At 41.4% G+C, this 25,324-nt stretch overlaps 3 protein-coding genes across 8 annotated transcripts in view; all 3 read right to left on the reverse strand.

The window, feature by feature from the left end:
* The window catches only part of LOC135678217 (ABC transporter C family member 2-like), a 36,687-nt gene extending 21,233 nt beyond the window's left edge, over positions 1–15,454 (reverse strand). The window contains exons 1-10 of one of the 5 annotated variants that reach the window (XM_065190752.1): positions 15,152–15,454; positions 14,129–14,533; positions 13,331–13,509; positions 12,992–13,031; positions 12,507–12,666; positions 12,293–12,407; positions 12,134–12,214; positions 11,981–12,005; positions 10,672–10,728; positions 759–824 (exon numbers count right to left, since the gene is read on the reverse strand). In XM_065190752.1, coding sequence (XP_065046824.1) covers positions 759–824; positions 10,672–10,728; positions 11,981–12,005; positions 12,134–12,214; positions 12,293–12,407; positions 12,507–12,666; positions 12,992–13,031; positions 13,331–13,509; positions 14,129–14,461 — 1,056 coding nt within the window. In that variant the 5' untranslated portion in view covers positions 14,462–14,533; positions 15,152–15,454. Of the gene's footprint in view, positions 1–758; positions 825–10,671; positions 10,729–11,980; positions 12,006–12,133; positions 12,215–12,292; positions 12,408–12,506; positions 12,667–12,991; positions 13,032–13,330; positions 13,510–14,128; positions 14,534–14,750; positions 14,887–15,147 lie in introns of those variants that run through there. The other 4 variants (XM_065190754.1, XM_065190751.1, XM_065190753.1 and 1 more) reach the window with 4 other exon arrangements.
* Positions 15,455–16,040: 586 nt separating this feature from the next.
* Positions 16,041–21,440, reverse strand: LOC103990744 (BAG family molecular chaperone regulator 1). Of its 2 annotated transcripts, XR_010514853.1 has the most exons (5): positions 20,848–21,440; positions 19,834–20,090; positions 19,197–19,343; positions 18,080–18,275; positions 16,041–16,343 (listed from the first exon to the last, which is right to left on the reverse strand). XR_010514853.1 is itself a non-coding variant. In XM_009409991.3 (4 exons), the coding sequence occupies exons 1-4, from the start codon at positions 21,059–21,061 to the stop codon at positions 18,138–18,140; spliced, it is 756 nt and encodes a 251-aa protein (XP_009408266.3). In that variant the 5' UTR covers positions 21,062–21,440; the 3' UTR covers positions 17,848–18,137. The 2 variants fall into 2 exon arrangements, 1 of the variants encoding a protein (XP_009408266.3); XM_009409991.3 differs by lacking the exon at positions 16,041–16,343 and having other exon boundaries at positions 17,848–18,275.
* A 155-nt stretch (positions 21,441–21,595) lies between these two features.
* LOC135581660 (E3 ubiquitin-protein ligase RGLG4-like) lies at positions 21,596–23,721 on the reverse strand. Its single transcript, XM_065190757.1, has 10 exons — positions 23,405–23,721; positions 23,209–23,293; positions 22,989–23,132; positions 22,785–22,898; positions 22,609–22,706; positions 22,479–22,534; positions 22,298–22,403; positions 22,087–22,214; positions 21,908–22,014; positions 21,596–21,832 (listed from the first exon to the last, which is right to left on the reverse strand). Exons 1-9 carry the CDS (start codon positions 23,552–23,554, stop codon positions 21,954–21,956), a joined length of 942 nt encoding a protein of 313 aa, XP_065046829.1. The 5' UTR covers positions 23,555–23,721; the 3' UTR covers positions 21,596–21,832; positions 21,908–21,953.
* Between the last annotated feature and the right edge of the window lie 1,603 nt (positions 23,722–25,324).

The raw sequence follows: 25,324 nt of genomic DNA on the forward strand, positions 1-25,324 counted from the left end.
TATCACATGTGTTCATTAATGTATGAAGAAGAGCAAATAAGGCCAACATTCAAGTCACTCCTAACCACATGAATCTCCTTGCTTCAGTGTAGCCTTTCCTTTTCAGAAGCATACTTCTATTAGTCCATGCATATGTCCATACAGGACAACTTTTATGGTGCAGATGATCCTAGATATTGCTCCTAGCTTTGGTCTTCATAAATAAATCTAGATGTATGCATACCGGCATAATGAACCTGTTTTTTACTGTTGTTGCCATGCAGGAAACAAAGCCATGGACCTGGGATTATTGCCAGCTTATAGTTGGGTCATATGCTTTCCAACTTATGCCAACAGTTCTTTGTGATGAATGTGGGCTTTCATTGAAGCAGACACTAGTAGCAACCACTGCTATAACCAGCAGAGATTGCCATAAGATGCACTATAATACCACAATACATCTCCCGAAAAATATTTTTCCCATCCAAATAAGAGAAACTTTCAACCTCCTAATGAACCACCAAATATATGCTAAGTGCTTTTACTTATAGGTTATCAGGGAGTACATAGGTTTAAACACAAATAATGTTTAATCTTCAACAAAGAGGAAAGAATTTTTATATCAACAAATGCATGAACATGCACAAAAACATGCATCCTTTTCTACACAGCATGTGGACTAACACAGCACAGACCATTATTCAATCACATTTATCAACATTATGCAGTAAAAGTACTTGGGCTAAGAACAATAGACCTGCATAAGATAGAACACATACCACTCCAGCAAAAATTGAGAAAGCATAAATGTATCCATGCCATGCCGGTTCCCCTTGTTGCATGGACTGCAAATCATGCCAGTGTTCTCTTAGATTTATCTTAAGAGTAATTAAAATCAGATACAAAGTAAAAGAATTTATCAAATGTGAATAGTTGCATAACAACACCAAAACCAAAGAGTAAGTAAACACAATGGATATTAGAAGAAAACCAAAAAAATCGAAAGCATGATTTGGAGCTGAAATGAACAGAAGGATGGACAATGCATGGGACTTCCATCAGTGCAGTCAATGTGATCAATGCACACAATCTTACCCCTTTACCCCTACAAGCTAAGTGTTTGTTTCTATAATTTGAAACTTGATCGGTTAGATAACAAAGGACCAACCTTACCATGGAACCAAAGCTTACAGTTTTAAACAGGGAAAAACAAACCAGACAATAGGGGTAATCAAACCATCCATGTTGTTTTGCTACAAAGTTTTCACCGAATTCCATCTAACACTTACTTATAGTCTTAAAGATATGTGTATGTGTTAATATACCTAGGTATATATACAAATGAATATAGAGGATAGGCCTTAGTATCATGACCAAGGTTCGAAATTTCATATCGTACCAGTGTACCGAGCTTTCTTGGTACGGTATGATACGGCGTACCGAGCGGTACACTTATATATATAGATCTAAAAATATAAAAATCAATATATAAAAATATAAAAACAATATACAAAAATATAAAAATATTAAAAAAAGGTGTACGCAGCCTCGGCGACATCGCCTCCTCCTCTTCTCGTCGCCTTGTCTACGTCATTCAGCGAAGAAGGTGACGAAGACATCGAAGACTGCAGACGTCTCTGGCCTTCGGCGAAGAACGCGATGAAGGCTGCAAACGTCTTCGACCTTCTGTCACGAACTTAGCTGGTTTTGCCTAAGTCGTGCGGCACCCTCGCGCGTCCGTCCGCAAAGGTCAGCCTCCCCGAAGCCTCCAATTGTCCCTTAAGACCAACAAAAGAGAGAACGGGTTAAAGTGAACGCCTCAATCAGGATCCACAAGCAAACATCTCTGAAAAACACTTCATAGACAATGCAAATTACAAACAAACTTTACAAGCTCTGAACAGTTGCACAACAAAGGGTAAAATGGTCCATTACAGACCGAAAAGCTCTCGCGCGTGTCCACATGACACAACCTTTATTTACAAGCCTAAAGAGGCCACCAACCCAACTAAAATGGGACTATTAAGCCTTCGGCCGCCCCTCTATATGTTGTACAAGGCATGAACATGCCAAAAGACACGGACACACATAATCATTACATCCAACATCTTGTTTAGAAGTTTGTCCGTGACATTCTCCCCCACTTATTCCTTCGACGTCCTCGTCGAAGCCTTTGTGAACACTGCAACTCTTCGCCTTTGCTGAGTCTTCAATCTTCTGCTCCAGCTGCAATGCGCCTCTTGGCTCCCAGCTGCTCTCCGCTGCTGTTTTTGAGTAGTCGAACCTTTGATCCGCCATGCTGCTTCAACTAGCCAATGACTCTGACTCTGGTGTGGGGTTGGCTGAGTTGTGTTGATCCTCGTTGATTCCTGTGGATCCACCAAATGAAGGAAAAGACCATCCTTACTGCGCCAGTCTCTCAAAAATTCCACATGCTGCTTGAACTGGGTGGATGCTTGTTGGAGCTTTAACGAGCATCGCCTCGCAAACTTCTGAAGTTTTGGGTCCTTCCTCCACAACATCTGCTCATTGACTCTTCTTTCAGTTAGTTGTTACATCCAAGTAGGTTCGCATCACTTCCGCTTTCGATTGGCATTTCGTTGGGAAATGAAGCGGACAATCTACTCTCAGTAGCACTGATCACCGTTGGTGAGGATTTGACAACTATTGTCTTCCATTCTCTTCAAAGGGTCTTTGAACTTGTGCAGAGCTCCTCTGCTGGATAGATAAGAGAATTGGGGTACTCGGTTTCGCCCATTCTCTTAAGAGTTGAGAAGGCAAAGGTTACTTGACTTCGCCCGCCTCCTCGACGTTGTACTTCATGCATCGAGCTGGTTACTGGCCTTCGTCTGCTCTTTACTCACACTTCTGAAGCACTTGAAGTGTTTGCACTCCTTGCGTTGAGTTAGCTACTGTGATTCACCTTCTCAATGCCATTGAACTTCTGGAATGCAGGAAGTTTTCACCCCAACTTGGAGTAATTCTCTGATAGATGAGGTCACCTCTGGGATTGTACCGTCTTCTCCATCAACCCTGCCGCCTACTCCACTGAGTAGCAAAGTTGCAGCACCGCGTACTGCCTGCTTCGTTCGTTGGTCGTGCACTCTTGCATGACCCGAAATCCTTCACTTACGGCTATCTTGATGAGAAACTTGTTGACACCGGTCTTACGAAGTTTCTTGGCCTCTGCCCTTCAGCCTTGTCTCGGTACTTGGAGATTGCCTCTGCATGCTCTACCTCCTCGGCCCCTTTCACGACCAAGCGCTCTCCCTCCATGAGAGCAAGGGATCAATGACTTGCACGGAAGTCCCGCCTCTGCGGTACCATGGCGCTGCCATGCCCATGGCCCTACTATCCGTCGCCTCGCATCTGCATCCCTTTTCTTCACGATCAATAGATGTCTCTGTGACACTCCTCTGAGTCCACCTCCATTCTCACTGATTCTTGATTTTGGGTAGCTAAGTCCCTCTGGACTCGTCGTCGCTTCCTCGCCCCTTTCGACCTCCTGCTTCAACACCTCTGTGTTCTCCAAGCAGTCTGTTTGGTCGATGGAAAGACAGACTGCAACTCTCATGCATGGCCTCTGCCATCACATTGTAGGGTTTGCACCGATTCTGTTCTCCTTAGCTTCCTTGGTAGCAGCGTTCGCTTACTCGACCTTGTCCTCTGACTTGTCGGGCTCCCTTAAGCGAATATGAGCTCTGGAGTAGTCCAACTCTCCAGCTGCTTCGATCATACCTCTGCATGATCAAGTCCCTCCCATGGGACTCACTGGTACTTGCATTCGAACTTTTCCCTTGGTGGAACACAGCCCCCATATGCTGATGACCAAGGTTTTCATCCGATGCAAAATTCGATGCACGCACGGAAGACCCGCCTCTGCGGTACCATGGCCTTCACTCCTTGAATCCATAGCCCTTCTTGTCGTCGTGTTGTTCACCGAAGTGGAGCTCCCAGTAGCTCCCGAACATACCTCCGTATGATCTATCCCTCACGGGACTAGATTGTGTGTATCGCATTGCCACGAACTATTCCACCACGATCCGCTGCACCATGTCGCCTCCTGGTTGTTAGGATCAAGAGCACTAAGAGGGGGGGTGAATTAGTGCAGCGGAAATCTTTCAGCGATTTAAAAACGAAAGCTGCGTTCGTCCGATAAAAATGATTTTGATGTAAAAGCCGATTCTAAGATTACTCAAGATTAAGCGCAGTTTACGTCTAAGCACAGTTTACGTCTAAATACAGTTTGCGTCTAAACACAGTTTTGCGTCTAAACACAGTTTTACGTCTAAACGCAGTTTTGCGTCTAAACTCAGTTTGCGTCTAAAAGTAGTTTACGTCTAAAACACAGTTTTATGTCCAAACACAGTTTGCGCAGTTTGCGTCTAAACACAGTTTTGCGTCTAAACTCAGTTTACGTCTAAACGCAGTTTTACGTCTAAACGCAGTTTGCGTCTAAACGCAATTTTACGTCTAAACGTAGTTTTACGTTTAAAAGAAGTTTACGTCTAAAACACAGTTTTATGTTTAAACCAAGGTTTGCCGTACCGGACTGTACCGCCCGGTACGGGCGGTACGTACCGGTCCGACAGGCCAGCGGTACGCGGACCAGCCCGTACCGACTGTAGCAGTGTACAGTGCTCGGTACACGTGAGTGTACCGCTCGATACACTTGGGTGTACCGAGCGGTATACCGTACCGTACCGGCACCGAGCTCGGGTCGAAACGCCGGTACGGTACGGTACGGCGAACCTTGGTTTAAACACAGTTTGCGCAGTTTACGTTTAAACGCAGTTTGCGTCTAAACGCAGTTTTATGTCTAAACGTAGTTTGCGTCTAAAACAGTTTCAAAGAGATCTAAACTTAGAAGCTAGTTCATAAAAAGCGCAGAAGACAGTTTTGCAGAATCAAAACACAAACGTAAGCTGATCGTACGAAAAACACAGATTTACGTCTGAATGCATATTCGAAAAGATCAGCACTTAGAACTTGTTCGTAAAGGCGCAGAGAGCAGTAGTTATGTAGGAGGTTTGCAGTAATGATAAGGTACTCGAAATAAAAGCAAACCAGAGATTTAGAGTGGTTCGGTCAGTCTTGACCTACTCCACTTTTGGCTTCCTCCTCCGACGAGGTCACCGACGTCAACTAGCTGCCTTCCTTCAATGGGCGAAGGCCAACTGCCCTTTTACAGTTTCACTCCTTTTGATGGGCTCAGGAGACAACCCTTACAGAACCTTTCTTTCCTCACTTTACAATTCAGAAGCTTAAAGAACAGAAGGAGGAGACTTAAAGGCTTTACAACAATTTTGAGCTCTTAGAATCACAGAAAGAATCAAGATTTCGGTGTAGGTCTATATAATTTCTGTGTTGAATGGGTGGGGTATTTATAGGCCCCAACCCAGTTCAAATTTGGAGCCCAAAACGATTAAATCCCGGAATTCCGGGATCAGGCGGTTGCACCTCCTGACTGGAGAGGTTGCACCGCCTGGCAAAGCTCGGAGACTGAGCCCAGGCGGTTGCACCTCTCTGTCATGGGCGATTGCACCGCCTGAGTTTGGCTCGGAGACTGAGCCCCAGGCGGTGCCACCTCTTGACTGAGGCGATTGCACCTCTCTACCAGAGCTTGAAGACCGAGCTCAGGCGGTGCTACCTCTCTGTCAGGGAGGTTGCACCGCCCAGTCTAGCTCGAAGACTGAGCTCAGGCGGTTGCACCTCCTGGCTGGGGCGGTTGCACCGCCCAGTCTCGCTGGGAGACTTAGCCCAGGCGGTGCCACCTCCTGGCCTAGGCGGTTGCACCTCCTGGTGCAATCAGGGTCTGAATGGTTAGCTCCATTCGGCCCAATTTCAATCTTTTCAGGGGCCCAATTGCCCCAAGATTAAGCTAATGGGATCACCTCCCATTTTCCAACTTAATCAACGTGCTAACTACGATTAAATCTAAGACAATTTCTGCAGCTTTGCTCCGATGCGTCAATCGCTTCTTCCGGCGAACTTCCGTCGATCATCCGATGAACCCTCGGTGATTCTTCTGCGGACTTCCGGCAAACTCCTGGACTTTGCGACGATCCACTTGGCGAGTTCCGACGAGCTTCGCTTGGCAAGCTTCTGGACTTCTCGGATCTGTTCTCGCAGAACCTCCGACGACCGTCCGAACTTCCGTCGAACTCTCGAACTCCCAACGTGATCATGATCTTGACTCCGGCGCAACTCCTGCTGCTTGTCTAACTTTCATCGTAGTTAATCCTGCACACTTATCTCAACACATAGATTAGACAACAAATGACAATTGACTTCATCATCAAAATCCGAGATTCAACACTGGTGACATCTCCATTGCATTCTGATCCCCGTGGAATAAACTCGAATTGTGAACCCTCCATGTGTGGCCTCTGCCAATACATCGCAGGGTCTCTTCCACCTTCGATTTTGTTCGCTCCTTTGGCAATCGACCTTTTTCCACCCACTCTTGGGTCACACCTAGATGAAGCACCGCTCTAGGACAGTCCGTCGCCTAGTAGCTCCCGAAGTCCACTGACTTCGCTGTAATTTGTGCACCATTGCTTGGATCCTGGGCCTCGGCCCCTACCAGCACAATCTCCGCTGCGCACTGCTTCCTTCATAGCAGCTCGAATGGCAACACTGTGGCATATTCTTCAAGAGTACCCGCTTCTACGTCCTCTTGCCCCGTGCTAAGGTCTTCTGAACTCAACTTCGCCTCTGCAAATTGAGTCGCCTTAGTTCCTCCATCAAATGCTCCTCCGAGATAAGGTGCATGTGCCCAGAAGCTCCCTTCGTCTTTGGCAACATGCAAGATGAGTCCACTCCGTCAGAATGAAGGACCCATGGAACAACATGGTCCTGCTCTTGCCTCTGCAAGAGTTCATGTCCTTGACCTCTGTCTAAGAAAAGCACTGTGCCTCTGCTCCATGTTCCAACTTCTCTGCTGGCTCCCTTTATGCGGCTTGGGTACTTCGCCAAGTTACACCCAAGTTGCTCCACTCCTCGTTTTTGCATTGAGTCGATGGTGGCCCTCGCGCCCACCATTCTACGGGTCAGCCCTCCCTTGAGTCTGATCTCCATATCGACTCTAAGTGTGCCTTCATTTAAGTTGCTTCAGGTCGCTCCCCCACTTGATCTCGCAATGCATCCACCAATGCATTCTCTCGAGCGAGATCATGCGGCAACTCCTCGCTGCTTGCTCGGTCCATTGAGCTTCGTGGAGTTGTTGTTTGTGAGGTACTCCTCCTCAACATGTGAAGTCCGTCTCACATGATTCTCCCTCTGGAGTGCCGAGACTTATCCCTCCTGGATAACTGTCCCGTTGGAGCAACAACTCTCTTCGTTTCGGAGACCACCATCCCCTTAGACTACTCCGATCTGCTAAACAAACTGTGCATTGTTCTGCCTCTTGCAAACGCACTTGCTAGATTGCGCCTCCACGTCAATACAGCCACCGCTGCACCCCTCAAGGTCTAGCAACATGCTGAACTCGTTGCACACTTTAGCCTCCTCTGGACGTATCCTTCGCATGCCGAAGAGAAAGTTTCAATGCTCCATGGCGCCGAGTCTCGACCGCCTTGGGATGGCCACGAACATTCCATCGTCCGCATACAAGCCCATGGATGAGTACCGAATTCTTCGAGTTAGCAATTCCCCTCACCTCTGTGAGCTTTGCACAACTCTTTCGGTCGCTGAGCAACTCATTCCACTTTGCATGGTCTCGTCCTTTGCCAAGCGCCACGCTTGCCTTGAGCACCATCAAGTAAAGTTGTCAACGTTGAGCCGTAGCTCAAACTCAGCCATCCCAACCTTTGTGCGCTCCGCATTCTTCCAAGCTTGCCTGTTCTCGTGGTGCCTCTTGCGCGAAGGGTTGGCCATTCCTCTGAATGCCAATGTTAGATGCCCGCTCCTCTGAATGCCAATGTTAGATTCCCGCTCCTCTGAGCGACTCTTTTCCCTACATCTCCATGCCCGTTTTCCCTCAAATGGTCGCGCGTTGCTGACTGCCCTCAACGCAGCCCTGCTAGGTCCCCCACGTTTGCATGTCAAGTGTTTCTATGAGTGCTTGTCCCGCTCTGATACCATCTGTCACGGACTTAGCTGGTTTTGCCTAAGTCGTGCGGCACCCTCGCGCGTCCGTCCGCAAAGGTCAACCTCCCCGAAGCCTCCCATTGTCCCTTAAGACCAACAAAAGAGAGAACGGGTTAAAGTGAACGCCTCAATCAGGATCCACAAGCAAACATCTCCGAAAAACACTTCATAGACAATGCAAATTACAAACAGACTTTACAAGCTCTGAACAGTTGCACAACAAAGGGTAAAATGGTCCATTACAGACCGAAAAGCTCTCGCGCGTGTCCACATGACACAACCTTTATTTACAAGCCTAAAGAGGCCACCAACCCAACTAAAATGGGACTATTAAGCCTTCGGCCGCCCCTTTACATGTTGTACAAGGCATGAACATGCCAAAAGACACGGACACACATAAGCATTACATCCAACATCTTGTTTAGAAGTTTGTCCGTGACACTTCAGCGAAGAACATAGCGAAGAAGAAGGCCGCAGAGTCATAGACGAGGCAATGAAAGAGACCACCTCTTCCGCTGCTCTAGTCACCGCCTCTCCTGATCCCCGCGCCTCTAGATCCTCCTCTTTATGAATCTCCTCATCGTTACCTCCTGGATCGAGATTGTTGAGGGACGTGACACCGGATCGAGATCGAGAAAGGATGTGGAAACAAGTTCACGTCGAGGTTCTCCCAATTCTCCCTCTTCTTCGAACGCACTTTCCTTCTTCCTTCTTCAATGCTTCTCCCTTAGCCTCGCCGCAGCCAGGCTGATACCGTCCGAAATAACCCCGTATCGAACTCGAGCAGACCCCCATAGTGGGCAGTTCGCATACCGATTCACGGGCGGACTGGTACGTACCGCCTGATACGGGCAGTACGATTCGAAATCGCAAACCTTGATCATAATAAGCTTGCTCCTTTGAGATCTAGCTGACCAAGGTTTAAGTCAACCTTTTTACTTGTAGGAATAAGACTGTATATATTGATCCTTTCAAGACCTGCATTATTAGTAGTCATGCATTAGATAACCCATTTATGTTTATACTTCTATATATATATCAGATATGTATATATATTCTTACACATGATATATTTGTAAGAATATATATACATATATGACATATATAAAGCTTTTTCAATGCATTAGACAACCTTACCACAGAGTGACTGAAGCTTTTTCAACTCATTCCTCCTAGTCAAGAAAGGGGAGGGTTGATCAAGCCCACCTCGCCAATGCCAAGTAGTAATAAATTTTTATTTTTCTATTATTGTCGTTCTGTCATTATTTTCAGTTGATGATTTAGGAAGTTTTTATAGTCTTTTCTAAGCCCACTTGGTGTTCTAAAGCCCCATTATACTCTAGTATAAAACAAAAAATTTTAATTTTGAGATTCACATTTCAGAATAGTAAAGATTACTTTTGGTAAGATTTTGTAGGATAACAAGACTAACTTCCCTCCCACAAAGTCGTAGTAAACATAAGTGCTTGTCAAGCCTAAAGCTCATGCTTGGATGTTCTTTCTATAAAAAATTGTTATCTTGGTAGTTATATTTTCTAATTGACAACTTGGACGGCATATTCGCCTGAAATTGGAAAAATGCTTGACAGCGGAATCACGTCTAACATATGTGTCTGTGTGCCTACATACATAATGGGAGAATTAAGGATGTGATCTCATGGTGCAACCTAGATAATGTCTAATGTTCATCTCAACTGTCCATGCTTGGGGAGAGGTCAAAAAGCATCCAAGAGTCACTCATACAGATATCCTTTTCCTAATAGTGTACAGTTAGGACAATTTAAGTTCCAATGGAACAGAAGTTTTTTAACTCAAATGCACATACAAGAAACAAGTATATGAATGTTATAATCATAGTTCCAAAATCACTGTTACATGAGAGTTATTTACTTCTTTCTACAATCCCAAAGTCTTGTTAGAGATGTGCTCTTCTGCAACAGTAGCCCTAAGGTCCATAATCACCATGATTCCCTATAAACACCACTCGATATCTTAGGTGCCTCCTCCATTTCAAATTCTCAATCACCCTCATTCTGTTGTTGGTGCCTATGCTGTGGTCTTCTCACTTCTCCGGTCTCCAAGGTCACTACACATGTACAAGCAAGCTCTACTATGACGACGGAACAGGAATCATCTCACACCACCACCACTGGCTATGTTATACTTCACCATTATGGTGCCCTTTTTCTAACAAGTATAACTCAACTTGAATAACTGGGAAACCAAGGAACCAAATTGGTCCACAAATTCACTGAGACAGTAATAGTTCTTAGTTTTGCTCAAGGGAAAACTCAACCTGGTTCAGACTCCAGTAAAACTTGGTAGCAACCAGTTGACTAGACCTTGAACACCCTTAGTTAATACAAAAAGAGGGGTTCATAGAGCATGACAGTGTTCTGAAAAATTTTCAGCCATAACAAAAAACGATCAATAAACTCAATCATGAAAGACTAGCAACTTCAAGAATTTGCTAGTTTAGACTTTAGACAACAAATAAATATTTGACCAGTATACAAGCACAAAAAAGAGGGAATGTCAAAAGCTTCATAAATTAAGAGACAGCACAGCACTTGCATGCTTATTGTAAAAAAATGAACTTACCAGCAAAAGACGGTTCAAAATTAATGGACCAACAAATTGAGATGCATCATTACCAATCTGAGCCAAGTAGAAGAAAAAAAGTTATCCAAGAAGAATCATGAAATATATAAAGACTGCCATACAAAGAGTCGGAAATTTGCAAAATGTGGTTTCCATTTTATTCTCCATCAACTTGGTTCACTGCTACTTTATGAATCGATCACTAGTTGAAAGTAATTGGACTACCGCCATAAATCAACAATTATCATATATCAAAAATGTTTCTTGTCCCTGAATAAATTCATACCTAATCAAAATTAAGTTCATTTATTAGACACAATCCAGCTAAATAGATTTCTAATTATTGACCCTAGGTAAGGGGAAAGATGCATCTGGGCTACTTTTAACAATGAATGCTCACTGCTGAATACTGATCACATGGCCAACTCATGCATCAAGTCAAACTCACATTAGCATAAGTATTGTTTGCAATAGGGAAAATGTATACTAGAATCGAGTTTCTACATATTGAAGCAGTAACCTTAAAGGAGCTTCATCTTATAATTTTTAACTGAATTCTAACTCAAACAAGCATCAATCTTATTATTGTAGTCCTACTGATAGTATGCAAGTATATGTCTGGCAACAAATTGGCAATTTCTTTCTAATTTACAAGATATCTTCAGGTAATACAGTTAGTGGCACTGCAGGAGAGAAGCTGATGTAGGGAAAAAAAATTTTACTCTTGGAAAACTAATATATAGCTTTCATCAGAAAACTCCATAGGAAAGAGGAAGCACGGCAATTAAATTACCAAGATACTCTGACCACAAGTCAAGACTTATCTAAATAGAATCCTTTTCTTTCTGTCATTTTCTGTATTGCTGAGAGAAAATTAATTATGATCAAATAGAGATATGAACCATCTCATCTGGATAAAACTTTAAACAGACCTAAAATTCATATAATGTTCAAGGCTACAAGCATTATCGACTAATCCGTCATGTCACCTAAGCTTATTATTTGACATCTCTAAATGCAGGGATCCTTTTCTTTCCCATTATTAAAAAAAAGCGAATAATCTGTGCTTGAAAATTTAAAGAAAAGGTTTTGCAGCATAAGTGCCATGAATTGTTGGAATTGCCGGAAACATTAAACAAAATATTTATTATTATCTGATAACAGGAACTTTCACATAAAAGATAACAAAAAGCTTTGTTGTTACCAAGTCAATTGCAATGTTCTTATTTCTATTTTAAGTTCAAGTGAAAGAGAAGAACTCAATCAAAAGAGACACCACAGAACGATAACAAAAACTTTCATTTATTACCTTGAAAAAGCCACCAAGCCAAAATCTGTAGAGAAAGTAAAAAAGTGACTGAAGTGTTTGAAAAATAGAACAAAAAGGTCATCTACAGGGTATAAAATCAAAAAACGGATGTCTCCAAGAAATATGAAAATTCAACCAGTTAGTAGTTTATACCTTCCCCCAAGGCTGCGGTGCAATGCTCTCAACAGCCAAGGTTTGGGTTTCCTAGATTCCTCAGCCCAACATTGCTGAAACCTGAAACAAGAGAGCATTACAAGGATACGAAAAGAGAGACATTATGAGAAACTAGCCACGGAGACTGGGGATGCAAACCTGCTATTCAGTATTTCTGTCTGGTCCCATGAATCTAATTTCCAAATATCTTTCTCAGTGATGGGCCTCTTAAAGCCTTGTTGCATGAGAGGAGTCATCCATGAAAAGAATATTCCTAGGGTAAAAGCAGTAAGTGAGCATCCAAGAGCGTCCAAGATACCACTATCAAGATTCAAGACATTACATAAAGAATCAGTTTTCTATAGATACTCACTGGAAAGTATGTTGGCCTTCCTCTCAGGACAAATCTGCTCCCCTCCAGGAAGTGGTTCATAGTCCATGTCATCAATCAATGCCTCAGTTCTAATTGGAGTATAGCCAGGATAAGGATCCAAACTAGGAACATAGACCAGCAAAAGGATACCAAACAAAAACTGCATCGCAAAAAAAAAGAATGTCCTAAGTAAAATTCATGTCCTTGAACACAAAAATAGATCTATTTAAAGCTCAGTTCCACCATGCCAATAGATGCACTGAAGAGCTGACATTGTGAACAAAGGATTATCAAGTGTTATTATCATGTGCCCTAAACACTTCAAAGATGAGATGTCATCCTTCAAAGACCATTATCGAGTGTAAGCATCGCATGCATTAAAACACTTCTAAGATGATATTTCATCCTTCAAAGATAATTTTAACTAATTTAAAACAGAATTTATATGACATATTAGTAAGATAAATGAAGAAAAATATAAATACCTGGGACACGATCTCACTGGTGTACAGGTAAAAGATCGATCTGCAGAAAATAAAAATAACATAAATGATTCTCTAGTTCTAAAATGTAAAGTATTATAGTCAGATAATGCAAGTCATGCATAGAAATTGTAAACCAATGAGGATCAACTTCCACATGTACTAGACATTGTAAAACCATTTGAAAGCTATAATTGGTTTTGAGTAGGATCAATATACTCTCAGGATTTAAAAGCTTTAGATGTCTATAACAATTGGTTCCCTTTACATGCTTGCATACAGCAACAAAGAAAATAATCAATCAGTTAAAAAGTAACAAAAATGAATATTCAAGCAACTTACTTGTCATAGTATTGTCTCACAGAGAGAACAAGTTTGCACATAGAAATTTCACCAACCAGTACATAGACAACTATGAAACGGATATACCACCGAAACTCGTGAATATAAATCTTCGTCTCCAGTACTATCATCACAAACATGCAGCACCAAGCAACAGCCTCGATGAGCAGTGAAAGTACCTGCAAGAAGTTCATAAATTATAATTAACTTGTAAATTCAGATACCTCGTGCTGCAAAATCAAAATCAGTAAAAAATGGATCATAAGAGGAAAAGTCCAGAACCAACTGGTGAAGAAGCTCCTCTAGATAGTGACACTTCAAATGACATGAATGCAGAGGCTTCTGAAAGATTAAAAGAGGATGCTCATGAAGTAAGATGCACGCTAACACTTATGGAGGAAATTATTTGTCTACTTTTTTTCTTAGAAGGTGAGAGTGATAAAAACCTAGTTTACCAGTGTGAGAAGTACTATGATTGATGTAATCGACCCTTTTATATATATATATATATATATATATATATATATATATATATATATATATATATATATATATATAAAATCTTAAAGAGTATCTTCTAGCATCCCAATTTAAAGCTGTTCAGCGACATGCTGCAAGCAAAATTACAACCACTGAAACCATATAGATTAAGTGCATATGATGAAGTTTGTCACACTGATCAGGGAGAAAAATCACTCCAACAAAATCCGTAAGCCCATTTTAGCATGCAAGGCACAGTATTATAGGTAATGAGTTGTTATAAAACAAGACTAATTACGAGACTGGGTAAGCACTCACCTCAAAGGGAGCCTGACCTGTGTGTCCATCCAAGTTTGTGATCGAAAAGCCCATTACCATCCTAAACAACGGCTCCGCTGTGCAGTACGCAGCAACCAGGCCCAACAAATAATTATAATATGGAGACCTCAGACAGTATCGCCGGACGGTGAGATCCCTCTTGGTCCTCCATATTCGATAGAAACAGACACCAAAAAGGGCCAAATGAGAGATGCAAACGACCAAGCTCTCCATGCCACAGGGTGTGTACGCACCAAATGCGTTTTCAACCACCTTCGCCCAAGCTCCATTCTTCTCTGGCTGGCAGTACCAGACCAGCGGCTTGAAACCCATGGCTTCCAAGAACCTCAAACCGCAACTCCTTCACTGAGCAGACCTCAAATAGCAACTCCAAGAATCAATCAACTGAATGCACAAAATAGGCCCATAAGAGTCGCGTCAACGAACCAAACCCTCTGAAAAAGCGGGCTTAAGGAAAGGAAAATCTCTCTCTCTCTCTCTCTCTCTCTCTCTCTCTCTCTCAGTCTCTCAGATATACAAGAAAAACTCAGATTCTTGAAAAGAAAACCGTTATTGCACTAAAAAGCGGACACAAGAACTGGGAAAAAAGAAATCATCTTGCCTGCAAAGATATACAAGAAGAATATCAACTTCTTGAGATGGCCCCAACTTTTTTCACACTAAAAAGCGGACACACCAAAAGGATAAAAGAATCCATCTTGGCCTTAAAGACATACACGAAAAAGTCAAATTGGTGAAAAGCTTATCCAGGAGAACCTGACCAGAGCCACACAAACTCCGGAAACAGAATCTGCCAAACGCAAAAAAGGATTGTTTCCTCGTCTCTTTCAAGAAACAAAAACGAAAAAAAAAGAAGAACAGCGTAGAAACAAGAGCAATAAGTGGAACTGAAGCGACCAGATCTCGCACAACTTTCGAGACGGAGATTGTGCACCAACTCAAAAAAGAAGAATCGGTAGGACAAAATCCAGAGTCCGGGGCGGAAGACGACTCAATACCTACAGGGGAAGGTAGGCGGGATGGACGGCCGGCCGGCCGGTGGTGGGCATCAATCCCGTGTGCCTTTGGTGGGGAACGTCCTCGCCTTCTTTATCATTACACCGGGTGCGGTGAAACAGAGGTTCCCTGCTTCCGAAATCCTTTTAATGGTTCTCTTTCCCTGGAGGCGGCAGCGATCGACGATGGCGGGCACCCGGCGGAGGTAAGCGCTTACGAGTTTCGAGAGAGGAGACGGCGACGTCGTCGACCGCTTGTCGCTTCCCTTACGCTCTTATGAGGCAACGATGAATGATGAACGATAACTGATCATGATCATGGTGATGATAGATGATATGGCCAGATCAAACATCAGCATCGAACGAATTATTGATTACAACGTAGACTCGATTATCGAACCACCCGTCTTCGTACCTGGTGGGGCCAGCGTTATCTACAATAACAAGCCGAGTAGCGGTAAGTTAGTAGTATTATACGGACTACGTTTGTCTACTATCTTTCAATCTCTACATTTTTGTTCATGTGTATTATTTCATATGCTAGCATTGTCATTACTTGCATGACAGCAAACCTTCCAAATGTGCCTCAGAAACATGTCCCCCAGTGACCGAAGCTAAGCCTAGAAAGAGATTTCAATGAGTCATAAGGGTTAGATAGCCAAAAAAGAAAAAAAAAATCAACCAAATGTGGAAAATCCAATAATTGACGATTTTGATTCATTTATTATATTTGTTATGCTATTAAATTAGAGAAAATACTATAATGATATTTCAAAACAGTTTTAATATTTTTTTTATAATTTATATAAATTATATATTATTGTATTTATTGACATGATATGAAGTGGAATGAATGAGTGAATGAATGACAAGAATTATAATTGGCCACCAATTTGGCTTTCAAGTACAAGTTGCATCGCTTCAGTACTCACCCGTGCTTGGTGGCCTTGCACAGTGAGCCCAGCATCGGACCACAGGAGGTTTGATTCCTGCAACCGCCTCTTCTCCAATAAGAAGGCTTCCTTGTGCTTCCGCCATTATCCTTTCTTTCACTACTGTGGTTGGCGTGGCATTTCATCGAACACCGAGTGGGCTGAACATGACAACAAAACGCAGCAGGAATCCCCACATTTGACGGCCTCTGAGACGGGGGGGGGGGACTTCCGATGCTTTTGCCCTCTGCCGATCTATCTCTGTGGCTGGTCACCAGAGAAAATATAGCCAAAGCTGTAGGATATTATGTATCCGTCTAAGTTAGTGATTTTTGAGTCTAATGTAGATGCTGTTGTGGTTATTCTCAATTAGTGGATCATTAGCATAATGATGTTGAAATTATAAATGATATTGATATTTTCAAAAATAGTTATATAAATTAGTAATATGTATATTTATTTAATCCTTTTAAATTTAAGACTAGTGAAAGTATTAAAGGGTATTTTAGATATTTTAAAATTAATATGATTAATAGAAGGAGATTACTATTATTTACAATCCTTTTAGTGTTGTTTAAAATCCCATGTTAAGAACTTTTGAATAATTCTAAGTTATCCCTTCGTAAATAAACACATATATATCCTCAATTTATAACTTAATTTTGATACAATATTTTTACCTTTTACCTACCATCCTTTTCTTTTTATTTTTCCCCTTCTCTTCCTCCACATCTTCCTTTTTTTTTTAATCACCGATAAATGATGAAATGAAATGAACTAAAGATCAAAAAAGAAGAAAGTAAAAAATATTTTTGATATTTATTATAATAATTTAACATTTTTATTATTATATATATTTTATAATAATCCAGAAGACATCATCTTCTAGGTCAGTTAAAATGTTAAATTCTGGACCTTTGTAAATTATGGTAGATGCATCAACGAAAGCTATCGAGAAAAAAGAATGTGTAAAAATGAAATAAGAGAGGATGTAAATAGTAAAATATTATTATTTTTAAATATTTTAAGGGATCATGAATAATAAGGGTGTTGTAAATAGTAAAAATAGGGCTGTAAATAGTTATAGTTATATATATATATATATATATATATATATATATATATATATATATATCAAACTTTGGATGAACAAAATATGTTATGAATAAGTCTTTTCCTAAATAGACAAACAAATATTCAATAGATATTTTACTATACTATTTATTATCCCCAAGTTTTGTATCATTGGAGATAGCACATTGAATTGGCAGAAGGTTGAGCCGATCTAAGCAACATGAGGTAACATTAATTTTGAGCTAACTTGTATTGCAATATTTTATGTTTTGAGGGTCTTAAATAATGTGACCATCAGAGATACCTGCTTTCTTGTCTGATCACCCATTTGATTGATTTGATCCGTCTACCAATGATGATTATTATTATTATTAAAGATTTTAATATGCTGATGCTAGACAACATTGAGTCATACAAATGTGTCCAAAGTAAAGTTATAGCTGGCAAAATAAGACAGACTAGAAAAAAAAAAGGTGTATTCTCACAATGTGTGTTTTCATGTTTGGCCTAAGGAAGATATATTTCACATTTAACCTAAGAGAGAACATCTTCCAAAATATTTTCATACTTAAGCACGTTTCAAACATATTTTCATATTTGGCCTAAGGAAGATATTTTAGACACATTTTTATACTTAACTGAGAGAGACATCTCGGATGCATTTTTAAAAACCTAGCCTGAGAAAAATATCTTGGGCTAAGCATAAAAAATGAGTATATTTTTACGCTTGGCCTGAGGAAGAAGAGTTTACTTAATACAAAAGTTTGCCATCTCAATGGATCAGACACATCAGGCGGAAACCTTCTGATGTGGCTGCTGTAGGCATTTTCTCTCTCCGAAAGAAAAACAGCCAGGAAATGGCAAACAAAGAGGCAATTGTTATTGAGCTGATCAATGTATGAAAACACTTCAATTTGTCTACTGCATACCTGGTGAACACTTGAACAATACACCAAAAGAATGAGAGGAGGAGGAGAAAGAGTAGAATCACTCGAAATACTCCCATTGTGTTGTTGTTGGTGGATCAAATGTCTCCCACTTTGTTGTCACTACCACTGGCTTCAATTTGGTGTTGGAAACTTTCAGCACATCCAGTGTTTCAACACATTTTTGTACTCTTTTAGCCTGGAGAATAACACACAACATTAGTGTGGTTCAATATAGAATTGAAAACTATATTCAAGAGAATTAATCTGGAAAGACAAATATCAAACTTGTATAATAACATGAGAAAGTCCATTAAGTTGTCAAGAACCAGAAATCCGCCTTTTCTTTTAGCTCAAAGTGATTAAAGAAGAACAGCACCAAACTTCCGTTTTCATGAACCACAGCCCTACTGATGTCTTTCAGATCTCATCAAAGAAAAAATGACAAACCGACAGCACCAGAGATTGCATCGACTGTTTTGTTTTTTAGAAGAAAATGTTTTGACAGCTCAAAACTGGTTCTGACTATTTCTAACAACGGATGTTGTGAACAATAAACTATAATATATAGATAGTATAGTGCAGAATTTACTATGCCATAAAGTTTATTCTATTTTAAAAATAACTCTACTTCCAGTTGGAAGCTCCATTAATCTGCATAGATTCATATCTCATCTAACACTAACTCTTTCTTCCATTCAATTGCATATTCACTGACTAAATAATGCAGAAAATTTCTAATCAGAATTTGAATAGTCCATAATGAACACAAGGATAATATGATATCTGAAAATTCTTATTCCACAAGCATGCTGGCTTTCGACCTGCTATCAGCGTATGACATGGGTTTACTCAGATAACATGATTCCTGGGTTTATACTATATTTTTTTGTGGAAAGGGTTTATAATATATACCAAGCACAGGCAAGCAACATGAGATCAGAGAACTGATTGAACTATTTATATATATATATATATATATATATAACAACATGAAATCAAAGAAGATACAGATTGGACAAATTCTATATATACAAGACATTACACCTCTTACTATATTGATATTTGAAATTTTGAACTACACAGAAATAAAATAAGAAATAATTCCGTATACCCAAACCTGCAGATTTCTTTGGGAAGAAGCATCTCCCTCAGCGGAAATGCTATCCAGTCTAATAGCTTGTCTCATGAGCAACTCTATTAATGTTGTGATCTGTACTTCAGCAACTTTATTTCCATTTCTAATATATTTCTCCATGGTAGTAACCTAGCACAAAAGTTTTAAGAAAAATAGAAGCATGTAAGTCAAAGACAATACTGTTGAAAAAAACGATCAAACTATTTGAAATTTGTAGCAGCAGTAATAAATAACTAAAACAAATCTATTCTTTTACATACACATTAATGTTCTGTGAAGGCAATTAAAAGGTCACTTCTACAGTTGCATAGTCAAGCAATCAATGGATAATGACCATTTTGAAATTATCATTTTCACACAAAAAAAAAGGTGGGCGCGAGTTATGTTCTATACATACATTTTCTATTATTATCAGCTCATGGAAAATCATTTAGGTTGCTGTAGGACACTGCAAAAGATGTATCTTTAGCAGATGAGTTCTATACATAATACACTTAAGAATTTCACCTAACTTCAATTATAAGATTTCTGCAGCAACATTATAATAATATCAAGTAGAAGATTACTCTTGCATGTCCTAGTACATAACACAAAGTTCCAAGGGATGAGGTTGTTGCACCTGATCTGCCAATTTGTCAACATCTAGTGAAATGGTGGAGATGGCTCGGTGGGCCCTTTGCATCCTTGCATTCTTGCGCATCTCAGTATATCTTCTCTCCAAGCTTGTCGAGTCCTCAACCAATACAATCTTAGACCGGTTCTTCACACCACATGCATCAAGGTACTCGCTGTCGCCTCTCTGCTTCCCTTTGTAAAGCAGCCTCTGCTCGGCAGGCTGCAACCCTGAATCGGCCATCAGAAGCTTCTTCAATTCTCCTACAGTAGAAGAGATCAGATAGTTAGAGAATTACTAAGAAGACTCACAATTTAGTACTTAACTACCACAATCAACTGTCACCTTTATATTAAATTAAGTGGGGCATAGGCAAACTGTCGGTGGACTGCACCATTGGTCCAATAAATTTAGGATGTTGGATCAACAGAATCCAATAATTTCAATGGCTCACGCAACAAAGAAATTGCTGCCCATTTGAAAATTGCTGGTTTGGGAATCTAATTACATAATTAATTCCAAGTTGACTACTGGATTGAATATTAAAGTGACAAAGCAATCTCAAGTTCCAGCTGTGTAGAATCCCAACGAAAGATGGGAACCTGTGACCTCCAACCATTATTTCTAAGAGTTTGTTGAACTTATCGAGTAACAAGCGAACAATGTTTTCGATTCTTGGAAGAACTATGCCGTTTGTACTGTGAAAGAGGAGATTGAAAACGACAAATTTAAAGGAACTAGGAGAAATAATCTGCAACGGACAAGAAGGGAAAAAAAAAGAGACTATAACTTTAATCCCTTCTATAGCCTTTCCAGCTAATTGATCGACCAATTTTGATCGCTTCACACAATTACTGACCCCGAATTGGAAATGCTTGGAAGCGAGAACGAAATCAAACGACAAGAGAAGCACCAAAGAAGAAGCTAGCTTGACATCAGGATTCACTCGCGAACAGCGTCGACAACGATAAGGAACTAATTAGTATAGCAAATCGAAGTAGAAAAGAGGAGGAAACTTACCGAAGGTGGCGACGGAGGAGACGGAGACCTCGTATCTGGCAGCGCCATACGAGATTCGGACACGCACCTGCGGCGGCGGCGGTCTCCCGGGGACCGGAGCCCGCTGCTGGACCAGCAAACCTCCCGGCCTCATCTCCCACCCCGCCGCCTCCCCCCACATTTCCTCTGCCGACCCCCCACTCGACCCCCCTTCCGAGCCCGAACGCCGCATCATCTCCGCCGCCACCTCCGCCGCCCGCGTCTCCCTCCCTCTTCCGGCTCGGCGAGACTTAGCTACCGACAATTTAGAGGCGGTCGGAGGTCTTTTATACCTGCCGGAATCGGAATCGCAGGATCCAGCGCACCCACCCTATGGAGACGCGGCACGTGTCCATACAGCTCACATTGGCCCACCGACAGCCGTCTGGGTGCAGTGTCGGCTGTTTTCGTCGAGGAATATGTTTACCTACCCGCTGAAATCTACCCTAACATTTACCTGTTATTCGATTGCTATATACACGGGGCCATTTCTATCAACCAGTAACGAATCACGGTTATTTTGAAGTTAGTATAGATGGGTAAATGGTTCTTAAAAATTGCAGTTTTTGAATTCCAGGGACTGTTATCATTTAATGAATTAATTATTTTTAGGCGCATATTAAAACCATAATAAAATTGTAGTAATTGTTTGAAACTTGGCAAATGCATTCATTGCATTCGGGAAAGGGTTTTGAGTCGGATTTTAAAGTTCCTAAAACCCTAATTTAGGTTAATTTGAGTCCATATCAATGTGTATAGATATCTCCTCGAGAGGCTGGCTACCTTCATCACAAGCATAGTCAAAGTTCTGACCACAGTTCGTGCCACACAGTCAAAGGAAATGCCATGCTGGGACAGATACTACAGGGAGAGAGGTAACACAAGAAGGCTGATGTGATGGGGTTTCACCATGCGGCCTCAGCCAAAGCCTTCGGTTCTTTGCATCGGTCGATCAGATTGGGCAAACCTACAACACAAAGATGATAGGTTGTTTTAGATGATGACCGTACAACTCGAGGAAGAAACAGCTTGTGTTACCTACCTCTCTTCGTCACTGCTTTGGCTCAGGCTTTTGTTGTACTCTGTCTTCAGGTGGGCGGCAATGGAGGAGGCAGCGGCACGCGTCGCTTGGGCTTCCCTGTCTCACGTCTTTTGACCAACGTGCACAGGGATCAGAGAGGCTGTGTGACACAGGAGAAGTCTGGGGTTCAGCAGTCTTACCCGAGAATGCCGAGCTCCACCGTCGCTTTGTATTGGATGGGGATCTCCATGAGAGCAGCGAGGGCAAAGGCTGCTTCCTTCTCCGCTGCGTTTGCATTGCTCCCCATGATATCAGTGAAGTTAACGAACTGCATCGTACGTGCGACAGAAGCTGAAGACCAGTACAGCATGTTGAGTCTTGGAATAGCTGCAAGAAGAAGAAGAAGAATACCTGGAAATTGTCGAAATCACGCGCTGGGATCCTGTCGTCAAACTTCCTCATGTCATCCCATGGTCCGTCGCCAACTCCAACAAGCACAATCGATAATGGATAAGCACTGTCAGCTTTAGAGATGAGCTATCATGAACTGCACCAGCGTGCAACTTCGATCATGTAATATGTACACACGTACCTTGCCCTCACGATTGACTCGATTGTTTCCGGTTCTTTGTTGGGGTCTCTGGAGACCTTCACAGCAGAGGGAGGCAGGTGTTCAAAGCTCGATCGAGAAACAAGGGACGGAAAGCAGGGGAGAGCAGAACCTGGCCGTCTGCAATGATGACCAGCACATGATATTGCCCGCCACTGCTCTCGGCAATGTCGACAGCGGTCTCCACGATCGGTGCAAAGGAAGTAGGCCCTTCACGAACCAGATCGTATGTGCGGATTACCCTATTCCCACAACACGAACAGCAAGCGGAGAATTTAAGAGGCATACCTGATAATTTTAAGTGTGGCACAATCTCCCTGTAGCAATGCAAGACTTCGTCGAATCCATGGCAGGGCGAACGATCACTGCGGAAGCTGAACACCCCTTGATCCTTGGTGGTCGCTGGAAGAAGAAGAAGAAGAAGTAGGGAAATATCACATCCAAACCAAGCGACAGCAGCAGAGGAGGAGGAGGAGGAGGAGGAGGCCATACAATCGCCGAATCCGAAGCAAGGAATCAGGTCGTCTTCATCGAACGAGGCCAAAACCTTCCCAATAATGGAGATCGCTTGCTGGTAAGGATTCAACCGGTGGTTGCTGATGTTGTGCAAGCTCAGGTCGTGGAAGGAACGTTTGCCTTGGAAGAAATGAGCAGCGTCGTTAGCGGGATCGAACAGGAAGAACACCATGTTTCCGGGCTGCGTCACACAAACCTGTCCACTCGTTGCTTCTGGTGAAATCAATCCCCAGTATGAGGTTCGATGACTCCAGACCTGCGTCTCTCAAGGCATCGGCGACCTGAGCAATCAACGCCCGTGGAAGAACAGATCAAATCCGCCGTGTTGACAGTAACAGGAGCGCAAGCAAGGACCAAGGAGATCCTGCAAGATCTACATCATGACACCCAACCTGTTCGATTGAGGTGTAGTTGTCAGGGATGTAGGCGTATTTCTGCCTCCGTCGACTCCTCTTGGAAGCTTCATCTTCGGTCGTCGGCTGCTCGTCCTCGTCCAGGAAGCTGGGCCGGCATCCTAGAAACCGAGCCACCACGTTGCCCATGTCACTGTTACACAGAAGATATAGGGAGGAAGAAAGAGAGAGATGGGGTTTCTAATACTAAGACTCCAAGCTGGTGGAGTGTACTCGTTAGGGTTGGATAAAATGATGGAGATTGCTTGATCTGTAGGACTGGTACAATAGATTAGAGATCTCAAAGAAGAGAGAGGAGGAAGAGAGAAAAAGTTTGATTCCATTCTTCTCATACAATCTATGGATGAACTACAGTTACATTACATTTTCATTGTTTTCATATACAACCCCACCAATTGAGTCTTTCATTCAATCTATGAAAAGTGTAATATATGTATGTCCCATATAAGTTTTCTAACCATTGCTATAGCTAATTTATTATCATAAAATATTTCTTGCTGTTCTTCAATATTTTTTGAGAATTTTACTTAGATTATATGAGAAGTAGTCAGTCATACATGCTGAAATATACCTTACTTTTGCAAAAATATTGTGCTACAAGAAAATAATACTTGCAAAAAATATATAAACATAATAAAAAATACTCTTTGCTGTAATAAAAAAAAAGAAGCAAAGTAATCTTTTGTCATCAATTTTGGTTCTTTTTATTTTTTTTCGTCAAACCGTATGGCATTATAATCACTTTATAGAACCATTTGAAATCAGTAATCACTATATACACTACTTCAACCCACAAGATGTTAGGTAAACCCATTTCATCAAGCATAGATCTTATTATTTTCATTAATGCTTGATTTTTTTTATGTTGAGGTCTATTGAAAAATCTAAATTATCTTTTAATCTATTCATTTTCACAAAACTTACTGTTATAATCTCTAACAATCTATATTGATCAATATGCTTTTCGACAAGATATTTAAACTTTCACCTCATGAAATAAACCTAATTTTTATCTTTTCCGCGGAAATGATTGATGTTTTGAATGTTCATACTCTTTTTTTTTTTATGAGAGAAAGTTGATTTATATTCTTCTAGTAATGTCTTTTGTGTATCCGAGGAAAAATGGATAGCTTGTATTCACTATTTAATTAGCATTAAAATACATCATTTATTCGTATTGTTGTAGATGATAGGTAGATGCTCATCTTTGTAGAGGAAACTTCTTGTGTTCTTCTCGTAGTGCTCTCACCTTTATTTATGCGGAGAATAAATCTCTTTCCAGAAGCAGTGGCCTGTTAGAACATGGAGGTCATCACGCAGCTCTGGGAGGGAGAGATGTATGTGGACTAGGAATGACATGGGAGCTTCAGCGAGCAGCTTCTCGGTTGCATATATTCTTCCACTTTAAAGCTTTGCCAAAGAGTCTTCAAAAGCGATGAGCATTCTCTGTACCATCGATTGCACTGCTCTCTCTCTCTCTCTCTCTCTCTCTCTCTTGTTCCAGTCGGTGATGATGACAACTGCAACCATAGTTATCCGAACTGAATCGGGAAGCAATTCGATTAATTATATATTATTTATGTAATTAATTATCTTTAGTATATCGATCTTTATACTTTTAAAAATTACATCGGGATTATCCTCCGAAAAATAACGTTAAAACAAGGTTTAAAAGGTAATTTCACAATGCTATTATCATCGATATTAATTTTTTTTTTACTTATGTGAAAACATTTTTCTTTTTCGATTTCATACTCTCCTCCATTTTCGACGAATAAGAAAGAGATAGTGAACTAAAGGCCTCTTTCTCTCTCTCACACTCACTCTCCTCTCTCTTTTCTCTTCTCCAACACAAACGCAACGTTGGTATCATCCATTCCAACCCTCTCTCTCTCTCTC

Source organism: Musa acuminata, chromosome BXJ1-7 (assembly GCF_036884655.1).
Source record: "Musa acuminata AAA Group cultivar baxijiao chromosome BXJ1-7, Cavendish_Baxijiao_AAA, whole genome shotgun sequence".
NCBI lineage: Eukaryota > Viridiplantae > Streptophyta > Magnoliopsida > Zingiberales > Musaceae > Musa > Musa acuminata.

What these genes read in the sequence shown, in the direction of transcription:
- LOC103990744 (XM_009409991.3), bottom strand. Translation starts at nt 21,061, where the DNA reads ATGATGCGGCGTTCGGGCTCGGAAGGGGGGTCGAGTGGGGGGTCGGCA. An exon ending in CTCCTCCGTCGCCACCTTCG is followed by an intron (nt 20,091 to 20,847) that starts GTAAGTTTCCTC and finishes CTTCTACTGTAG; the next exon opens with GAGAATTGAAGAAGCTTCTG. An exon ending in CTTCCCAAAGAAATCTGCAG is followed by an intron (nt 18,276 to 19,196) that starts GTTTGGGTATAC and finishes GTTATTCTCCAG; the next exon opens with GCTAAAAGAGTACAAAAATG.
- LOC135581660 (XM_065190757.1), bottom strand. Translation starts at nt 23,554, where the DNA reads ATGGGCAACGTGGTGGCTCGGTTTCTAGGATGCCGGCCCAGCTTCCTG. An exon ending in GTGATTTCGACAATTTCCAG is followed by an intron (nt 22,215 to 22,297) that starts GTATTCTTCTTC and finishes CGTACGATGCAG; the next exon opens with TTCGTTAACTTCACTGATAT. An exon ending in GTGGAGCTCGGCATTCTCGG is followed by an intron (nt 22,015 to 22,086) that starts GTAAGACTGCTG and finishes GTTGGTCAAAAG; the next exon opens with ACGTGAGACAGGGAAGCCCA.